General features: G+C 32.1%; 1 protein-coding gene across 1 annotated transcript in view; it reads right to left on the reverse strand.

Annotated features, from left to right (window-relative positions):
* Positions 1–991: 991 nt before the first annotated feature.
* Positions 992–19809, reverse strand: part of LOC139494680 (WD40 repeat-containing protein SMU1) — a 31203-nt gene continuing 12385 nt past the window's right edge. Inside the window, exons 3-12 of the mRNA XM_071282851.1 lie at positions 15115–15267; positions 13557–13707; positions 11993–12081; positions 10989–11129; positions 10218–10313; positions 9645–9772; positions 8562–8663; positions 7747–7939; positions 3240–3392; positions 992–1850 (exon numbers count right to left, since the gene is read on the reverse strand). Of these exons, the coding sequence (XP_071138952.1) occupies positions 1752–1850; positions 3240–3392; positions 7747–7939; positions 8562–8663; positions 9645–9772; positions 10218–10313; positions 10989–11129; positions 11993–12081; positions 13557–13707; positions 15115–15267 (1305 nt within the window). The 3' untranslated portion in view covers positions 992–1751. The remainder of the gene's footprint in view (positions 1851–3239; positions 3393–7746; positions 7940–8561; positions 8664–9644; positions 9773–10217; positions 10314–10988; positions 11130–11992; positions 12082–13556; positions 13708–15114; positions 15268–19809) is intronic.

The raw sequence follows: 19809 nt of genomic DNA on the forward strand, positions 1-19809 counted from the left end.
TAGGCAATTTCATGATTTTTTTCTTCAGTTTTCAAACAATGAAAACAGTTGCTAAGTGACTTTGTCAGTACAGAAAAAGCAGAGAAAAAAAATATGACAGATTCATGGTAGGGATATCCATTTCTTTAAAAGATGACACCACTCTACACCTCCAACTTTCAACTTTTGAGCAATGACCATCAGACCATTCTGAACTCTACAGCAATGGATTGACTGATAGGTTATTTTTTTACTTGAGTGAAATCAATTTTCAGCACGATTTTTTATATCCTGCAGTCAAATTTTATTGGTGAATATGCAGGAGTACCGGAAGAGAACCAACAATGCTTGGAAAGAAAACTGGCAAATAAATCCAAGACATGATGGGGGTAGATCACACAACCGCAGTGTGAAAAGGCAGTTGATTAGTGTAGATAAACTACCAAGAAAACTCACCTTAGCAAACAATAAACATTCAAACCAAATAAACTCATCATAGATACCAGGATTGAAAATTTATATTTACGCCAAACGTGCATTTTGTCTACAAAAGACTCATCAGTGACACTCAAATAAACAAGTGAAACTGCAAGCTACTGCTCACTGATGATACCCCGCCGCAAATGGATAATATTAATAGTGTAAAAATATGCAAGTGTTCAGTAAACAGGAAGTTGTCGAGTGATGAATCTGAAAATGCATCACACGGTATAGCTGACTTATATAAATCCTGAAACCAAACTTCAGAAATCCTTGTATAGTAGTTCCTGAGAAAAATGTGACGAAAAATATTCATGGGACGGACGGACGGACGGACTGACGGAAGGACAGACAGAGGTAAAACAGTATAAAAAATGTTGAAAAGCCAGATGAAGTACAAAATTGAATAGCATTGAGGACCAAAAATTCCTATAAGTTTTTCCAAATACAAGTGACTATATTAGCCTAGCAACCAAACCACCAGTTATTGCAACAATCTAATATAGTATAAAAAAATCAAGCACAATACAACTATCTTCTATTTTTATTGACATTTTATATATTTATATATACATAATGAATATTTACAGTGACAACAAAAATGATAAAATCCTTATGATCACTTAAATGCTATAACTTTATCAGTCTGAAAGCATAAAAATAAACCTCAATGTTGCAATCTTTTTAAAAAACATCAACTTTGGTTTGTTGTTTTTTTTCAGGGATTTTTACCCAATATTAAAATCTTTACAAAACATTTTAAATCAACAGTGTAGAATCATATTTTTAAGGTATGTTTCAGCTCATTAGCTCAGACAACCATTATTTCTTGCAGAATGTGTAAAAATATGTGTACCGGATTTCCTCGACCCAAGTCTTTTTTGGTAATTAGTCTGACTAACACTTCCAATATTAATTTTTTTTGATGACTTTGACTGACAATTATTCCATTGCACCAACTTAGAAAAAAGTTTGCTGAGAGAATAAAAAAAAAAGCATGTAAAAATACAGGTGTCTTTCCACATTGGCAGTTTGTAAACATCCTTAAAATACCCTTTTTGAATCTACTTTAAGAACATAAATATTTCATAGTATTTAAAACATATAGGGACAGTTTTCATTATTTTCAATATATTTAATAGAAAATTCTTAAATATCTCCTTGTCCCTTCAACATGTTCAATCAAAATTAATAAAATTTTCAACATTTCAAACACTACAGGGACCATCTCAAACACATTTTCTTCACTTAGTCTTTCAAACAATTGTCACATTAAACAGTAAACCATTGGATCAAGGTTTCCATATTTTTAAAAGTCCATCCTCTGAGTAAGTCCCCAGTAAATTTTGATGTGGATGATGTGTTATTCCTATTACATCTTTTTCATGTACCTGTAAAGAAAAATGAAAAACTTAATAATATCTCATGCAATTTATTGAATAATCCCTCCAACAGTCAAGGGTCTAACTTAAAAAGATATTAGAGAAAAATAACATGCATGTGTTATTACAGACACTTTTATGAGTTGTCTACTCCTTTTTCCTTAATCTGTAGTCATGGTAGTAACATATGTTTGTTATCAGTTAAATATATCATAAATATTTTATCTTTTGTGGGCACTTGGGAATTCTTGAAACTTTGCGCAGTAGATTAATATATTACCTTGATAACTAATTTTCTAATTCCATTAATACAATTGTGATCTACCATAGTAAATCAATGAGACAAGGCCTTTGAGGGAAAATTAAGCTGTAATAACAAGGCTTATTATATTAGAGTAAATGAGACACTTGGGAATTACTTGGAATCTTGTGCAGTGCCTCATTACAAGTTCTGATCATCATTTCTTACAATGAATTGAAATACATTGTGATATATGCATGAGCAAAGGCTTTAAAGAGATATAGAGAAGCTGCAATAACACCCTTTAGTTATTGCAGGAATGTATATTTGTAATAACATAGGTGTAATATGCATGATTGGTTAACTATGAACTGCTATATCTTTGCAAAGTTTAGAATACATAAAGAAAATTATAATATCAATAGAAAAATTTAACAAAATAAAGTTTGTATATTGTCCCCTTGAAACATGTAACATACATATGTTATTACAGTATTTTGATATTTTAGCCAACAACAACGACATGTTTGTTGTTTTTCTCTAATATTTTATTTAAGTTAGACTTGACTGTCCAATAGCTCATTATATTTCAAAGTATTTTATGGAATTCTTTTCTTATCAACATCATTAATGATTTCACAGTTAATGATATTCTGTAATGACTTTTTTACTGTTAAATGCAATCCAACTCTTTACCCCACAAGACATAAAGAAGTGTTCAATCTTATCATTTGTGGGATAGCTGTAGCCAGCCTCTGGGTGGGGAATTTTTCTATCTGTTTTGAAGACCCATTGGCTGTTTTCTGCTCTTTTGTTGGGATGTTGTCTCTTTGACTCGTTCCCCGTTTTTCATTCTCAATTTTGTTATTTGGTATCTTGAACAAAAGTTGAAAACGTGAGCATTATACACAGTGTAAATGCAATTTCCGGATATGATGCCTCAATACTTCAGTGTCAAAATGCTGAACAAATTTTAAATCATTTTGATCAGTTATATCTGAGAAAAGTGTGGTGAAAATATTTGTGGGAAAAAGGGTTATAGAAAAAATGACAAGGTGATTGCAAAATATAATATATCCTCTACTTTCTAAACTGGGGTATAAAAATATACTAAACAAATTCTTCTCTTACATAAACACTTTGTAGTGATTACTTACAGTTAAAGTTCTTTCTAGTTTGCCAGTACTAATACAGAAACAATATAACACCATATCTTCTCCTACACAATAGATCCATTCTCCTCTCGGAGATAATGTACAACAAACGAAATCTCCCCCTTCTCTCTTACCACTGGAGAAACTTCTTACAATCTGAAAAAAAACCACACATTTCAATTTGATTTATTATGGTTATGTTATATACTTTAACAGATAAACATTTTTAAAATTCATCACAATTAGACACACTCCTTTGAGTACATTTATAAAAACAAGAATGTGTCCAAAGTACACGGATGCCCCACTTGCACTATCCTTTTCTATGTTCCATGGACCGTGAAATTGGGTAATAATCTAATTTGGCATTAAAATTAGAAAGATTATACTATAGGGAACATATGTACTAAGTTTAAAGTTGATTGGACTTCAATTTTATCAAAAACTACCTTGACCAAAAACTTTAACCTGAAACTCCCACTTTCATTTTCTATGTTCAGTGGACCGTGAAATTGGGGTCAAAAGTCTAATTTGGCTTAAAATTAGAAAGATCATATCATAAGCAACAAGTGTACAAAGTTTCAAGTTGATTGGACTTCAGCTTCATCAAAAACTACCTTGACCAAAAACTTTAACCTGAAACTCCCACTTTCATTTTCTATGTTCAGTGGACCGTGAAATTGGGGCCAAAAGTCTAATTTGGCTTTAAAATTAAAAAGATCATATCATAAGCAACAAGTGTACTAAGTTTCAAGTTGATTGGACTTCAGCTTCATCGAAAACTACCTTGACCAAAAACTTTAACCTGAACGGACGAACGGACGCACAGACGGACGGAGGCACAGACCAGAAAACATAATGCCCCTCTACTATCGTAGGTGGGGCATAAAAATCTTGGTTGGAAAAACACATAGAAACCAAAAGTTTGGAAGGACTGAAACACCATATTAAAATCAATGGGATCATTTCTAGTATAACAAAAACAAATTTAATTTCAGGGCCTTTTATAGCTGACTATGCAGTATGGGCTTTGCTAATTATTGAAGGCATACGGTGACCTGATAATGTCTGTGTAATTTGATCTCTTGTGAATGGTTGTTTCATTGGCAATCATACCACTTCTTCTTTTACATATTAAACAAGAAAGTCAAAATTAGAACTACTCTAAATGAGATGTGCCTTCTATTTCTCGAGAAAAAGTCAAATAAAACAACAAAAAACAAGAGGCTCTCAAGAGCCTGAATCGCTAACCTTAATTCTTTTGGTTAAATCTCTCATCAATGATTATTTTGGCTTTTCAATTTATTTAATTGTTTTTTGGATCGTCCTATTTTCTTCAAAAGCCAAAAAAAATAATCATTTTCTCCTATGTTCTATTTTAGCCATAGGAGCTATGTTTCTTGACATACAAGGAAATAAAATATAAAATTTATACTAGATACTCTGAAACTCATTTAGCCTAAGTTTGGCTGAAATTGATACAGCAGTTTCAAAGGAGAAGATTTTTTAAAGTAAGTCAACATGATGAACAAATTGTGAAAAAAGTCTTTAAAGGGCAATAACTCCTTAAGGGGTCAATTGATAATTTTGGTCAAATTGACTTAATTGAAGATCTTACTTTGCTGAACATTATTGCTGTTTACAGTTTATTTCTATCTATAATTATATTCAAGATAATAAACAAAAACAGCAAAATTTCCTTAAAATTATCAATTCAGGGGCAGCAATCCAACAACAGGTTGTCTGATTCATCTGAAAATTTCAGGGCAGATAGATCTTGACCTGATAAACAATATTACCCACGTCAGATTTGCTCTAAATGTTTTGGTTTTTGAGTTATAAGCCAAAAACTGCATTTGACCCCTATGTTCTATTTTTAGCAATGGCGACCATGTTTGTTGATAGATCATAACTTCGGATACAATTTACAAACTAAATACCGTAAGGAACATTCAGTTAAAGTTTGGAAGTATTTGGCCCAGTAGTTTCAGAGGAGAAGATTTTTGTAAAAGATTACTAAGATTTACGAAAAATGGTTAAAAATTGACTATAAAGGGCAATAACTCCTAAAGGGGTCAACTGACCATTTCCGTCATGTTGACTTATTTGTAAATCTTACTTTGCTGAACATTATTGCTGTTTACAGTTTATCTCTATCTATAATAATATTCAAGATAATAACCAAAAACAGCAAAATTTCTTTAAAATTACCAATTCAGGGGCAGTAACCCAACAACAGGTTGTCTGATTCATCTGAAAATTTCAGGGCAGATAGATCTTGACCTGATAAACAATATTATCCATGTCAGATTTGCTCTAAATGCTTTGGTTTTTGAGTTATAAGCCAAAAACTGCATTTGACCCCTATGTTCTATTTTTAGCAATGGCGACCATGTTTGTTGATAGATCACAACTTCGGATACAATTTATAAATTAGATACCCTAAGGAACATTCAGTTAAAGTTTGAAAGTATTTGGCCCAGTAGTTTCAGAGGAGAAGATTCTTGAAATAGTTTACGACGACAGACGACGGACGACAGACGACGGACGCCAAGTGATGGCATAAGCTCACTTGTCCCTTCGGGACAGGTGAGCTAAAAATCTGGCAATGATAAACAAACAGTATCTTACATGTGATTTGTTGTTTTATTCAAAATATTTTCTAGCAATAATTGAAGTGATTGGACAAAAAAAATATTGTTTATTAAAATTTCAGAAAATGCTGCTAAATAGTAATACAAGAGGCTGTCACAACGACAGCAAACCGGATTTATTAACATTTATTTGTGTTCTGCCAATATCACAAGAACCATAACTGATGAACGGTGAAAGTGAAAATCGTCAATATCAAAGGAGTAGGTTCAGTAAGACCCCTTTTTGGCCCCAAAATATAGCAGTTTTAGGAAATTGTGAAAATGTAATCTTTAAGCTATATTTTGGAAAGTAAAATGCTTCTGCTACATAAACATGAGCTGTTTTTGATAATAAAATGCACAAATATCGCGTTCTAGCATCATTAAGTCATACTAAATTACTGAAATCTTAAAATTTTTAGCATTTTGGTTAATTTTTAGACGGTTTCCATCTAAAATGAAAGTGGCCGCATTCGTGTTCATTCATAATATTGAAATGTAAGTTGTATTTGATGATAATACAAAACATATATAAAGGTTGAGGATGAACACGGATGCGGCCACTTTTATTTTTGACAAAAACCATCTGAAAAGTGACGTTTTTTGGCATATTTGATAGATTTTTCATATTTAAGCTTGAATCAGAGCGTTTTTAATGACTTAATCAGTTAAAATCTTTCACATACACTAATCAAATCAATTGAAATAGACACTTTAGTGTTTAAAAAGTGTCCAAAAACTTTCGTTAGATGAACCTCAAATTTGAGGCCAAAATCGGCCCTTACCGGACCTACTCCTTTGACATCCATTTTGTCATCAGTATCAACATATTAATATTTGAAAAGCTTAGGTTGAATGGTTCATGAGTAAATGCAACAACAGGAATGGAAACGCCATTTTTTCGATCTTTCAAGAACCGTTATCTGATGAACGGTAAAAGTCAAAATCGACATTATTGCACTTGACCTCAATTTTGTCATCAGTAACAACATATTAAAATTTGAAAAGCTTTGGTTGAACAGTTCATGCGTAAATGAAAGGACACGACTGGAAATGCCATTTTTCAATCTTTCAAGAACCATAACTCCTGAACGGTAAAAGTAAAAATCGTCATTATTGAACTTGACCTTCATTTTGTTGTCAGTAACAACATACTAAAATTTTAAAAGCTTTGGTTGAACGGTTCATGAGTAAATGCACGGACAACATTTGGTTGCCGCCCGCCCGACCGACCGACTGCCCGCCGTACATCCCCAAATCAATTACTGACATTTTTGTCACAAAAATCCGGTTAAAAATGCAAGTTTTTACTTTTGTGAAACCTATCACATCACAATTTTTAAGATCATGATGCTGTATTAGCAGTTCCAGAGAATGTTGCAACAAAAATTTCAAGTTATGGATGGACACACAAAAAGGGACAGAAAGAAGTAAAACATTATACACTCTCCTTTTGAGCTTGTGCATTCAATTAACAGTGAAATACAGAAAGTCATCATACTGTGGATTCGTTATCATTCATGTGATACCAATTTTCATGAATTTCATGGAACCATAAATTGAATTGTTCAACAAAAAATACAAATTTTCTGTAGTCTATATATTCAAAGATTGGCTAAACCATGAAATCTAATATCCCTGAAAATGCAAGTTTTCCTTAATCCATGAAAGTTGATACTCACAAAAAAAAACGAATCCACAGTATAATATTTCTGCTATATTCAGTTGTGTAAATAATCACACATTATAGCATTCTTAATATCAAATTTCAGGGTGCTTTGATGGGACATTAATTTCATGAGATGAGCTAAAAGAACCCAGAAAAACAGTATACCTACCTTCCTTGTAATCGTTAAACATAACATCATTTGACATACCTGGCCTTGCATATTCATGATAACAACTGTATTAGATCTGTTACAGACAACAAACTGTTCAGCGTTCCTCGGCAAAGGATGCACACTATGTACTGTGGTGTCACTTCCTGCTGTGCCACCAAGAGATTTAAACGTGTTTGAACATTCCGTTGTTTTGAGATTCCATACTTTTATTGTTCCATCTGAACTGGCACTGAAAAGAGGTTACATTTGGTATGTTTCAAAATGGTCTGTTTTGCAGAGATTAAATGTGGACAGCTCAAAGTTCCATAATTAGAAACTTTTCCAATTAGAAGTAAATACATACATGGTTTCCATGGTTGTTTGATCATTTTAATCAAGACCATTTAATTGTTAACAGCTAATTTCCAAATGCCTGTAGAGTAAAACTTTGACTGGCTTGCTTGCTTTGTTTGTATAAACATTAGCTCAAGCACTGTAATTAAGATTGACATCTACAACCAATATAGACAGGCATTATCAAACAAGTATATATATCATATCTATATTTGATTGAACGTAATCTCAATTACAATTGTCAATACACCAACAAAGCAAGCAAGCTAACCAAAGTCTTACCCTGCATGCAATAGGAAATAAGCTGTAATATACAAAACTTTTCCAATTGGTCATTAAAAGTCACAAAAAGTCTCCATATCTTCTTCAGAATTTTGACCCAGCATGTGATGCGACCTTCTATATCTGATGTTTTTCAATTATGGGTATGTCATTGTGCGTTATTATGTGGAGTAAACTGTCTTATTTATATGATTATGATTATGTGACACCCTTTTTGCATTTGATATTTGACTCACCTTAGTATGTGATGATTGTCTTGCGTAAATACTGCATCATTCACAAAGGATGTGTGACCTCTGAACTCCTTCAGTAGTTTGCCAGACTTCAAACCATGGATTCTGAAATAGATGGCATGATTACTACATGTACTAGATTGCATCACAATAACAAAACTTAGATACAAAAAGGATTAATATATGATTTTGAAATTTATCTAAATAATATTTGGTACATAAAAGACAGTCCTATGATTTTGAAATTTATTTAAATAATATTTGGTACATAAATAAAGGCAACAGTAGTATACCGCTGTTCAAACTCATAAATCCATGGACAAAAAACAAAATCGGGGTAACAAACTAAAACTGAGGGAAACGCATAAATATAAGAGGAGAACAACGACACAACACTACAATGTAACACACACAGAAACAGACCAAGCATCAGACAAAATCCCACAAGAATAACAAATATAACATCAAAATCAAATACATGAATTGGGGATAGACAAGTACCGTGACACGTCTTATCGCAATGTCAATTTACACTCAAAAATAAGAGAAAACAAACGATGCAACGTTAAATTGTAACACACACAGAAATGAAAAGACGGTCCTATGATTTTGAAATTTATTTAAATAATATTTGGTACATAAAAGACAGTCCTATGATTTTGAAATTTATTTAAATAATATTTTGGTACATAAAAGACAGTCCTACGATTTTGAAATTTATTTAAATAATATTTGGTACATAAAAGACAGTCCTATGATTTTGAAATTTATTCAAAAAATATTTTGGTACATGAAAGACAGTCTATCATAAGCCTCTAAAGGCTGGTTGGTATAAATATACATGTTTATTGACTACATACATATATGTTGAAAATTGTAATATATTGTATTTCATGTACATGTACCAAGTTTCTTTAGATAAAAATATCTTTCATTACCAGAAATAAACAGTCAAAATGACAGAATAGAAGGTTTTTGATTTTCTGTTTGGTATAGACCACATATCTTTATTCCCTTTGGAAAGCACATGTTTGCCCCTAAGGAAAATCTTGATATTAACAACATAAGAAACTTTTAACTTGTTACCTGATAGCCTGGTCGAATGAACAACTCAGTATTTGACTGTTGTCTTTAGAAAAGTTTACACAAGTTATACCCTTTGTGTGACATCGTTCTATTTTTCGTAAACATTGTCCTGTTAAAATTTTCCACACCTGCAATAAATCCATTTAGAAATTTGTCAAATAAATTTAGTGTACAGAAGATTAAAATAATATTTTTTAAATAACAAGTAAATCAAATCCAAAATTGTGTCTTATTCTAAATCTTAATAGATCTCAAGACAATAGACATTTTACTGCTAGTTTTTCTAATCTATTTTGTCTTAATTATATCCAACAATCTATAATATGTTTATATTAGTTTTCTGGAATTTATTACAATTGTTCTTTTACAATACTCAGTGAAAAATTCTGACATGTCTGAAGACAAAATTACACAAAATCAAAATTTTGATTGACAAGCAAAAGAAAATACTGAAATTTGAAATTGTTAACCAATGAAAATCAAAATAATGAAAATATGACAAATTGAAAAAAAGATTTTTTTTTTTGAAACAACAAAAAGTATATGATCAACAAATATTCCTTGAAATTTTACCTTCAGTTTACCATCCTGTGCCCCTGTTGCTAACATTTCAGCATCTCTACTGAAACACATACATAAAACAGCATCGTCCATCATCATAAAATTGTCCTGAAATAAAAAATAAAAGCTGCTGAAATTTGAAAACAAGAGAATGAACTTCTTATAATAAGGTATTGATTTTAAATGTTTCACACAATTGTTCCAGGATGAGCTTATCCATCAGGAGCACCTGAGATATCTTTACTTTTTGTTGGGGCTCATGGGGCTTAATCTTAGTTTTCTATAATGCTGTTGCTGGACTTTCTTTTTTTGCCATTGTGTTGTCAGTTTATTTCACAATAATGAGTTTGAATGTCCCTTTGGTATTGTTAACCTCTCTTTCAAAAAGTGTTATTTTGCAAACAATTATAAGGTCAAAGGGCATATTGCACAGATGCAGAATAAAACAACCTCAGAGATCAGCCCAAGTTTTTAGTTTAAATTAAAATCTAATTTACTGTGATAGGTATAGTGTCCTACTGTTTGTCTTTTCCTTTTTTCCTTTTTTTCCCTTTTTTGCTATTATATTGTTTGATTTTCTCCAAATCATAGTTTTTTTTCAAAAGAATTAATTGAATCCAGCTAAAACTAAAACTTTGGCTTAGGGCTGTCTTAAATATGCAGTAAAAAGTCGGCTTTTTCTCAATGCATTAAGTCTCACTCTGATTTAAAGGATGAAAACACCAATAAAAGCACTTTTATCTAAAGCATGTAAAGTTTCTAGAGCCTCATAAAAAGACTTACTTGTGCTTGGTATCTCAAATCTTTTCTAATTTTTCCTGTAGTAAAATTCCAAACTTCAATAAATCCATCTACTGACCCAGTGACCAGATATTGACCATCAGGAGAAAATCTGGCACATTCAATGTGAGCTTTTTGTCCAAACTGTAAAAAGATGAAAACCAGATGATCACATACCAATTTATAATCATGCCATGTGGATAATATTATTTTTTATTATTTTTCATAAAAATACTGTATGGGTAAACTATGTTGAACTAAATTTAAAATTGATTTTACACAATAATGTAGAATAATTTGTAGTTTTGATTTAATTTTTTATGTATAAACAAGAATGTGTCCTCAGTACACGAATGCCCCACTCGCACTATCATTTTCTATGTTCAGTGGACCGTGAAATTGGGGTAAAATCTCTAATTTGGCATTAAAATTAGAAAGATCATATCATAGGGAACATGTGTACCAAGTTTGAAGTCGATTGGACTTCAAATTCATCAAAAACTACCTCGACCAAAAACTTTAACCTGAAGCGGGACAGACGGACGAACGGACGAACGAACAGACGGACGCACAGACCAGAAAACATAATGCCCCTCTACTATCGTAGGTGGGGCATAAAAATGTATATAGCTTTTTTAACCATGCTATTCTGACAAATTGGTGTAGCTTTTCCTTGGTATTTTTTCTCAGTTGTAAAGAATATTTTGATATTCAGTTGTGTAAAGGTTTTTTTTCTAGTTATCTTTATTCAGTTGTGAACAATATTTTTTAGTTGTTATTTTATTCGGTTGGGTATTGTACTTTTTTCCTTTTTAGATTAGCTGTGTGCAGAGTTTTTTCCTTGTTAGCTTGATTTGGTATTTATTCTTTATCAAATTGACTCAGTTGTGTGAATTTTTATTTTTTTTTATTTTCTCAGTTTTGTATAATAGTTTTTTTGCAGAATATTTGCATTTTTTGTGTTAGTTTTGAAACACATGTGCAAACATTTTTCTCTGGTTCTTTACCTTAATAGTTTTACTAAGCTGTGTAGGGTATTTTTCTTCTTCTTGTTCCTTTACTGCTGCTTTTCCTCTGAACACGTCTATTGTGGTTCCTTAAAAAATAACCATTAAATAAAATATTTTGCTTATATAAAAGTTACGAAATAGGTATGATTACCAATGATACAATTATCCACCAAATTTCAAATGAAGTAGATGTAACACTTTTTTCATAGAAGTTGAAGGTATAATAAATTTCAACAACTTTTTGATGCAGACTTATTTGTACTCAAAACCTATGTTCTAAATGCTCTTAGGAGCAAAATATGTTTCAAATAATTGACATGGGGCTGTTTTATAGGAACATATTAAAGTTAGACCAAAGAAAAGCAAATTTCAAATATATATATGGGTGGCTGTTTTTCTACAGTGAAAGTGTAAAAGAAATTCTCATATTACCTTCAAATCTGTCAAAATAAAGTAAGAAACATTCAATCTTTATTCCCTTGACCTTCAATTTAAAATCGTAAGTAGAGATGGCTTCTGCATGAATTATGTGTGTTCAGTTATTAAAAGGAAAAAATGTCTATATGGAAGATGAAACAAAAGTAAATCACTTGATTGACTGATTCAATCAAAAAATCTGCATTCTTATACAGCTAAAACAGATGTTACTCTATATTCTTAACCTATAATACAAAATTAACTTAGAACAAGAATGTGTCCATAGCACACGGATGCCCCACTCGCACTGTCATTTTCTATGTTAATTGGACCGTGAAATTGGGGTCAAAACTTTAATTTGGAATTATAATTAGAAAGATCATATCAAAGGGAACATGTGTACTAAGTTTCAAGTTGATGTAACTTTAACTTCATCAAAAACTACCTTGACCAAAAACTTTAACCTGAACTTCGCACTATCATTTTCTATGTTCAGTGGAGTGAGTGGACCATGAAATTGGGGTCAAAACTATAATTTGGCATTAAAATTAGAGAGATCATATCATTGGGAACATGTGTACTAAGTTTCAAGTTGATTGGACTTCAACTTCTTCAAAAACTAACTTGACCAAAAACTTTAACCTGAAGCGAACGGACGGATGCACAGACGGACGCACAGACGAACGGAGGCACAGACCAGAAAACATAATGCCCCTCTTCTATCGTAGGTGGGGCATAAAAATCCAATTGCATGAGTTTGCTTTCCATTCATGCTATTTGTATATTTATATATTGTATATGACTGTCAGCAGTCTTCGGAGGTCAATTGTCTAATTAATAAGATGACTTAATACACAGGAAACGCTGCTACATATTATCTAGCCCATGCCTTGTAAATTGTTTATCTTAGACTTTTTTCATTTGGATATATGTTTTAGTATGTCATAAATCAAATATGATAATTTGAGTCAAATTGCAGAACATGAATTTGACAGCAATGGCCCATTAAACATGTTAAAATAAATCTATGGTTAATTATGATCTGGACAAAATGGCAAATAGAGCTTGTGGAAATAACAGACTGCATAAGTTGTAGTGTAGTTTTACATTTCATTCTGTATGAAGTTATGAACTATAGATTTACCTGGAGGCAACAATCCTTGATGTTGCTGCCATTTTAAGGACTGCCCTAGTAAAGCCAACAAACGAGATGGTGGAACTACATTAACTTCTCCTGATAAGGCCTGAGCTATGGCATTTCTCCTTCTTTCCTTTGTCTGACCTTCTGGATATGCCTGCAATAAAATACATATTTGTAAGGAGGTTGTTTATTTTGACCAGTAAAATTAGTTGCCAATGAATATACATTTCCCAATAAATATTCAATTAAAAAATAAGTATGTTGCTGGTATTTGTCACTGTGGAAGCCAATTGATATTGTTATGTAAAAGCTTATAGTGAAGTTGACTAGCCAGCAAGTTTTCTAAATGTCTTGTATGACTCATTATACCAAATTACCTCCCATGGATCAAAGTATGACCAAGCCAGTATGCTTTATAAATGTACTTATTATTACCTCCCTTGTTTACTTTTACAATAAAATTGAGAATGGAAATGGGGAATGTGTCAAAGAGACAACAACCCGACCAAATAAAAAACAACAGCAGAGGGTCACCAACAGGTCTTCAATGTAGCGAGAAATTCCCGCACCCGGAGGCGTCCCTCAGCTGGCCCCTAAACAAATATATACTAGTCCAGTGATAATGAACGCCATACTAATTTCCAAATTGTACACAAGAAACTAAAATTAAAATAATACAAGACTAACAAAGGCCAGAGGCTCCTGACTTGGGACAGGCGCAAAAATGCGGCGGGGTTAAACATGTTTGTGAGATCTCAACCCTCCCCTATACCTCTAACCAATGTAGAAAAGTAAACGCATAACAATACGCACATTAAAATTCAGTTCAAGAGAAGTCCGAAGTGTATCATAAGTATCATTCACATGTATGTCTAGTTGTACTTATAAACCAACAGGTTTTTTTTTAAATTTTCATTAGTTTTTTTTTCTCACCTCCCTTGGATCACCTAGCCAACATGTTTTGTAAATACATACATATTTCTCTCTGTTTTTAAAATTACCTCCCTTGTTTGATTTTCTAAGTGCATCATATGTATGGTTACAAGAGAACAATTATTCGTAATGCATTTTCACTGCTGTTCCGAATTTTTTTCCTCAAAGACAATTCAAACTAGGGAAAAAGGGGTAGCAGTTCCTGTTACTACAAATACCAGTGTTACATTACAACAAAAATATATGTATGGTCATGCGACAAAAATTGACTTAAAATGCAGTTGAAAAAGATCGTCTATTTTTTTTCGTTTAATGAAAAAGGTATACTTTTAATGGCTCTACCACGGAGAAATAGAAGATATTTTCTTTACTTTTGTAAATTATTATTTTGATTTTCTGCATGTTTTAAACATAATAGGATAAGCTTTCAATTAAATGTAATTCCAATCCTGTATCATCCAATCAGAAGCCTTATAGGATTCTATTCTGAGTACCCTCTTGGGGTAAAAAAACTTGCCAGTAAACTGTAAACAAATAATTGTGCTCTTGTAACTAATACATAAATATCTGTTGTAATTATCTCATATGTTTTGTTTTTTTTAATTTCTGTCTGTTTGGTTGAACTCACCTCCCTTGGATCAAAATATGACCTAGCCAACATGTTTTCTAAATGTATATATCTGTCTGGTTGGTTATGTTTCATCATAATCATGGGATCTGTCTGTCGAAGTAATGTCTTTGCAGCTCCAAGCTCACGTAATTCTACCAACTCTAATACAATCTAAAAATATAAATATTTTCATGAATAATTAATATCTTCAGATTAATATGCACAAATGTAGGACCCCCTTTATCATATGAATGAAAGGAAATGCCATTGCAACCCAAAAATACAAAAAAATAATCTTGGTGGAGATACCTTGTATCTGCACATACCATGCATACTGTAAAAACAGTGTTGTGATAAAAACAATGGACTCAATTTCCCCTGTCTGTGCACAATAAAACAGTCAAGTTTGAAAGCCAAATACATACAACATTTTTCAGTACAAACTTAACAAGAGCAGTCAAATTATCTTTAAAAGTTAGTTTTCCTGAAGGAGATTAAGTAATATATATTTTTGTGCCATTATAGCTAGCACCTAGCTACATATACCATGTACCCAAAAAGTTCAAACAGTTCTTGATGTGGTTCAGTCAGGGGTACTACTTAAACCAAGTGATTTCAGAATCACTTCTTCAAGTGATTTTGGCTGTGAAATATTTTTAAAAAATCTATAAATAGACACAGACTTTTTAAAATCACTGAAACAAGTAATTTGAGAAGATCACTTCAATAAGTGTTTATAACTTTTTCTGGATATTTTTCTCACAAGCTTGATTTTTTTATTGGTAAAAAGACAAGAATTTCCTTGAAAAAACAACTATGTACATCTAGAAATTGTCTTTTGCTTGATAAGCCTGTCAGTTTTTACAATATATTTAAAATATGCATTTTCTGGAATAATTTGTAGATTAGGACATAACCTTGAAGTGTATCATTCTAACTCTAAAGAACCAGATGCTCCGCAGGGCGTAGCTTTATACGACCGCAGAGGTTGAACCCTGAACAGTTGGGGCAAGTATGGACACAACATTCAAGCTGGATTCAGCTCTAAATTTGGATTGTGATTAAATAGTTGACACAGCATAGGTTTCTGACACAGAATGAATGTGTTCTAATGAACTTAAAATTTTTGTTTTCTCTTAGAGCAATTCACTATGCTGTTGAATATTAATCCTCTCAAAAAAATGTTTGAAGAAATTTTCTTTTTTATTTATGAAATTTCAAATGAGAAAAATTGAACCCAATTTTTTTAATCACATTCCCCTTTCCCTTATTCCAAAACTAATCTCAATTAAAATTTCTAATGGAGTTTGCAACAATAACTACTCATTTAAATACATCATAAAATATTAAGATGTAAAAAAACTGCTTGTTATCACTGAATGGTAAAGATTATTTTAATTTATCAGTTGGTAGTAAAAAGTGAATATACATTGTATATTGTATATAACAAAGATTTAAGTTGATTCTGGACAAAGAAAGATAACTCCAATTAAAAAAAATCTTGCTATTGCACAATATTTTGCAATTAGATATTTCTTGCTTACTATTCTGGACAAAGAAAGATAACTCTAATTAAAAAAAAATTTGCTATTTCACAATATTGTGCAATTAGATATTTCTTGCCATTGCGCAATACTGTGCAATTGAAAAGACTTGCTATTGCACAATACTTAATATAATAATTTTGGATCCTGATTTGGACCAACTTGAAAACTGGGCCCATAATAAAAAATCTAAGTACATTTTTGGATTCAGCATATAAAAGAACCCCAAGATTTCAATTTTTGTTAAAATCAGACTAAGTTTAATTTTGGACCCTTTGGACTTTAGTGTAGACCAATTTGAAAACAGGACCAAAAATGAAGAATCTACATACACAGTTAGATTTGGTATATCAAAGAACCCCATTTATTCAATTTTTGATGAAATCAAACAAAGTTTAATTTTGGACCCCGATTTGGACCAACTTAAAAACTGGGCCAATAATCAAGAATCTAAGTACATTTTTAGATTCAGCATATCAAAGAACCTAACTGATTCATTTTTTGTCAAAATCAAACTAAGTTTAATTTTGGACCCTTTGGACCTTAATGTAGACCAATTTGAAAACGGGACCAAAGGTTAAGAATCTACATACACAGTCATGACAGTTAGATTCGGCATATCAAAGAACCCCAATTATTCAATTTTGATGAAATCAAACAAAGTTTAATTTTGGACCCTTTGGGCCCCTTATTCTGTTGGGACCAAAACTCCCAAAATCATTACCAACCTTCCTTTTATGGTCATAAACCTTGTGTTTAAATTTCATAGATTTCTATTTACTTATACTAACGTTATGGTGCGAAAACCAAGAAAAATGCTTATTTGGGTCCCTTTTTGGCCCCTAATTCCTAAACTGTTGGGACCTAAACTCCCAAAATCAATACCAACCTTCCTTTTGTAGTCATTAACATTGTGTTTAAATTTCATTGATTTCTATTTACTTAAACTAAAGTTATTGTGCGAAAACCAAGAATAATGCTTATTTGGGCCCTTTTTTGGCCCCTAATTCCTAAACTGTTGAAACCAAAACTCCCAAAATCAATCCCAACTGTTCTTTTGTGGTCATAAACCTTGTGTCAAAATTTCATAGATTTCTATTAACTTAAACTAAAGTTATAGTGCGAAAACCAAGAAAATGCTTATTTGGGCCCTTTTTGGCCCCTATTTCCTAAAATGTTGGGACCAAAACTCCCAAAATCAATACCAACCTTCCTTTTGTGGTCATAAACCTTGTGTTAAAATTTCATAGATTTCCATTCACTTTTACTAAAGTTAGAGTGCGAAAACTAAAAGTATTCGGACGCAGGACGACGACGACGACGACGCCGAAGCCGACGCCAACGTGATAGCAATATACGACGAAAATTTTTTCAAATTTTGCGGTCGTATAAAAACAATCCGGTTACCTAATATTGTTGACCTTTGTCTGATAGTCAGAGTAGTTCATGTATATATTTAATCACAGAACAATTCCCAAGGGTACTTTTAAAAGCTTTAGCGCACTAACTTACTGCCCAAGCGCACTGGTGGAGTTAATATCCATAGAAAAAGGGATAATTGATCTATGTAGGAAAATTATAAAAAAGTTTGTGAAAATATGGAAAATCAATGAAATTAGCATTTGAAGATCAAAGGAAACACCAAAATCACTTAAATAGGTGATAACTGAATTTATCAAATCACTGAAATAGGTGATAATGAAATCACTTGTTTAAGTAGCATCCCTGACTGTGGTTGTTTGATAATTTAGTTCCTGTATAGGTTAGAAAATGACTTCTCTTGCGCTCTATGACATTGCTTATTTATTCAAAGCATATTTTTTATTCCAATCGTCTGAGTATAGCTTGTGGCAAAATGAGCATTGTTGAAGGCCATACAGTGACTTTTTTAATAGTTGTTAATCTCAGTGTCATTTGGTCTCTTGTGGATAGTTGTCTCATTGGCAATCATACCACATCTTCTTTTTTATATTGTTGTCAATGTGACATTCATTTTGTCAGACCTAAGATCTTGCCTGTTTATTTATATAATCTTTACAGCGGATTCCATTGAGTGTGTAGCGAAAGGTAATATCCTTGGTTAGTTTGCTTGTTGAACTGTGAAGTCATTATTTGGTCAGGTATCACTGGCAGACCTATTTGGAAAATCACCGTGATTTTTGTAAAAAATTCGGTGTTTTTTGGCCAATCTGCGCGGAACGGATAATAAATAAAGGTTCATCGTAAATTTTCCGTTTTACAGAATATTTTGCGGTTCTCCGGAGATTTTCCGTGTCTCAGGGAATTATCCGTTTGTCCGATAAAACGGGTGTGTATTGAGTCATTGATAGAACCAGTGATGCGTGAGCGACGGTTATTAAAAGGTCGGTTGTATAATCCGTTATGCGTGAGCGACGTTCAATCATTAATTGATCGTTGTATAATCCGTTAAGTGTGAGGGACGGTTGTATTGAGGTACAGATTGTGATATATGTCTCAGTATATGTAGAAGTTTACAGAACTACTAGTATCATTAATCGATTGAGATATAAGGAATTTTCAAAAATTTATCACATAATATTTCTGTAAATTTAGAGAGAAACAGATTATATATTTCTCGGGGTTAAAGGTTTACTTTTATGATGGAAAAATACATGTGTATTTCTGAGGACGCAGATCATTTAAACTTCATTGGCAAATAGGAATTTTTAAAACGGTCTTGATCACCTGCTGATCTATTTATCTTTCAGAATGAAATGCACATTTATACCTCTTGGGGTTGAAGGCATATATTAGCAAAATTAACAATATGCTACGATGAGATAATAACAAGTTGCGAATTTTAGTCCGAATGTGTATATATATATGAGCATATGGACATACATTCATCTTTATAATTAATCAGTTCATCTGTCATTTGTTTTATTAAATTACTTTTCAATTGTGGTATAAATACAATTTTATCATTGTGTAAGACGATTTGAGAATAATGCTTTCATCGTAAATACTTCAGAAATTATAATTGATTCAAGAACCGTTTATTGGAACAAAAATAAAATGAACGGCCTGGAGGAAGTTCTAACCTTAGTTGATATCAGGGGTCAATTGGTATAGCAGTATGATACGTAATACAACGATCATCGATGCATAATATGCATATGTATGTATATAGTATGCATGCAACTGGATT

Source organism: Mytilus edulis, chromosome 11 (assembly GCF_963676685.1).
Source record: "Mytilus edulis chromosome 11, xbMytEdul2.2, whole genome shotgun sequence".
Taxonomy (NCBI): Eukaryota; Metazoa; Mollusca; class Bivalvia; order Mytilida; family Mytilidae; genus Mytilus; species Mytilus edulis.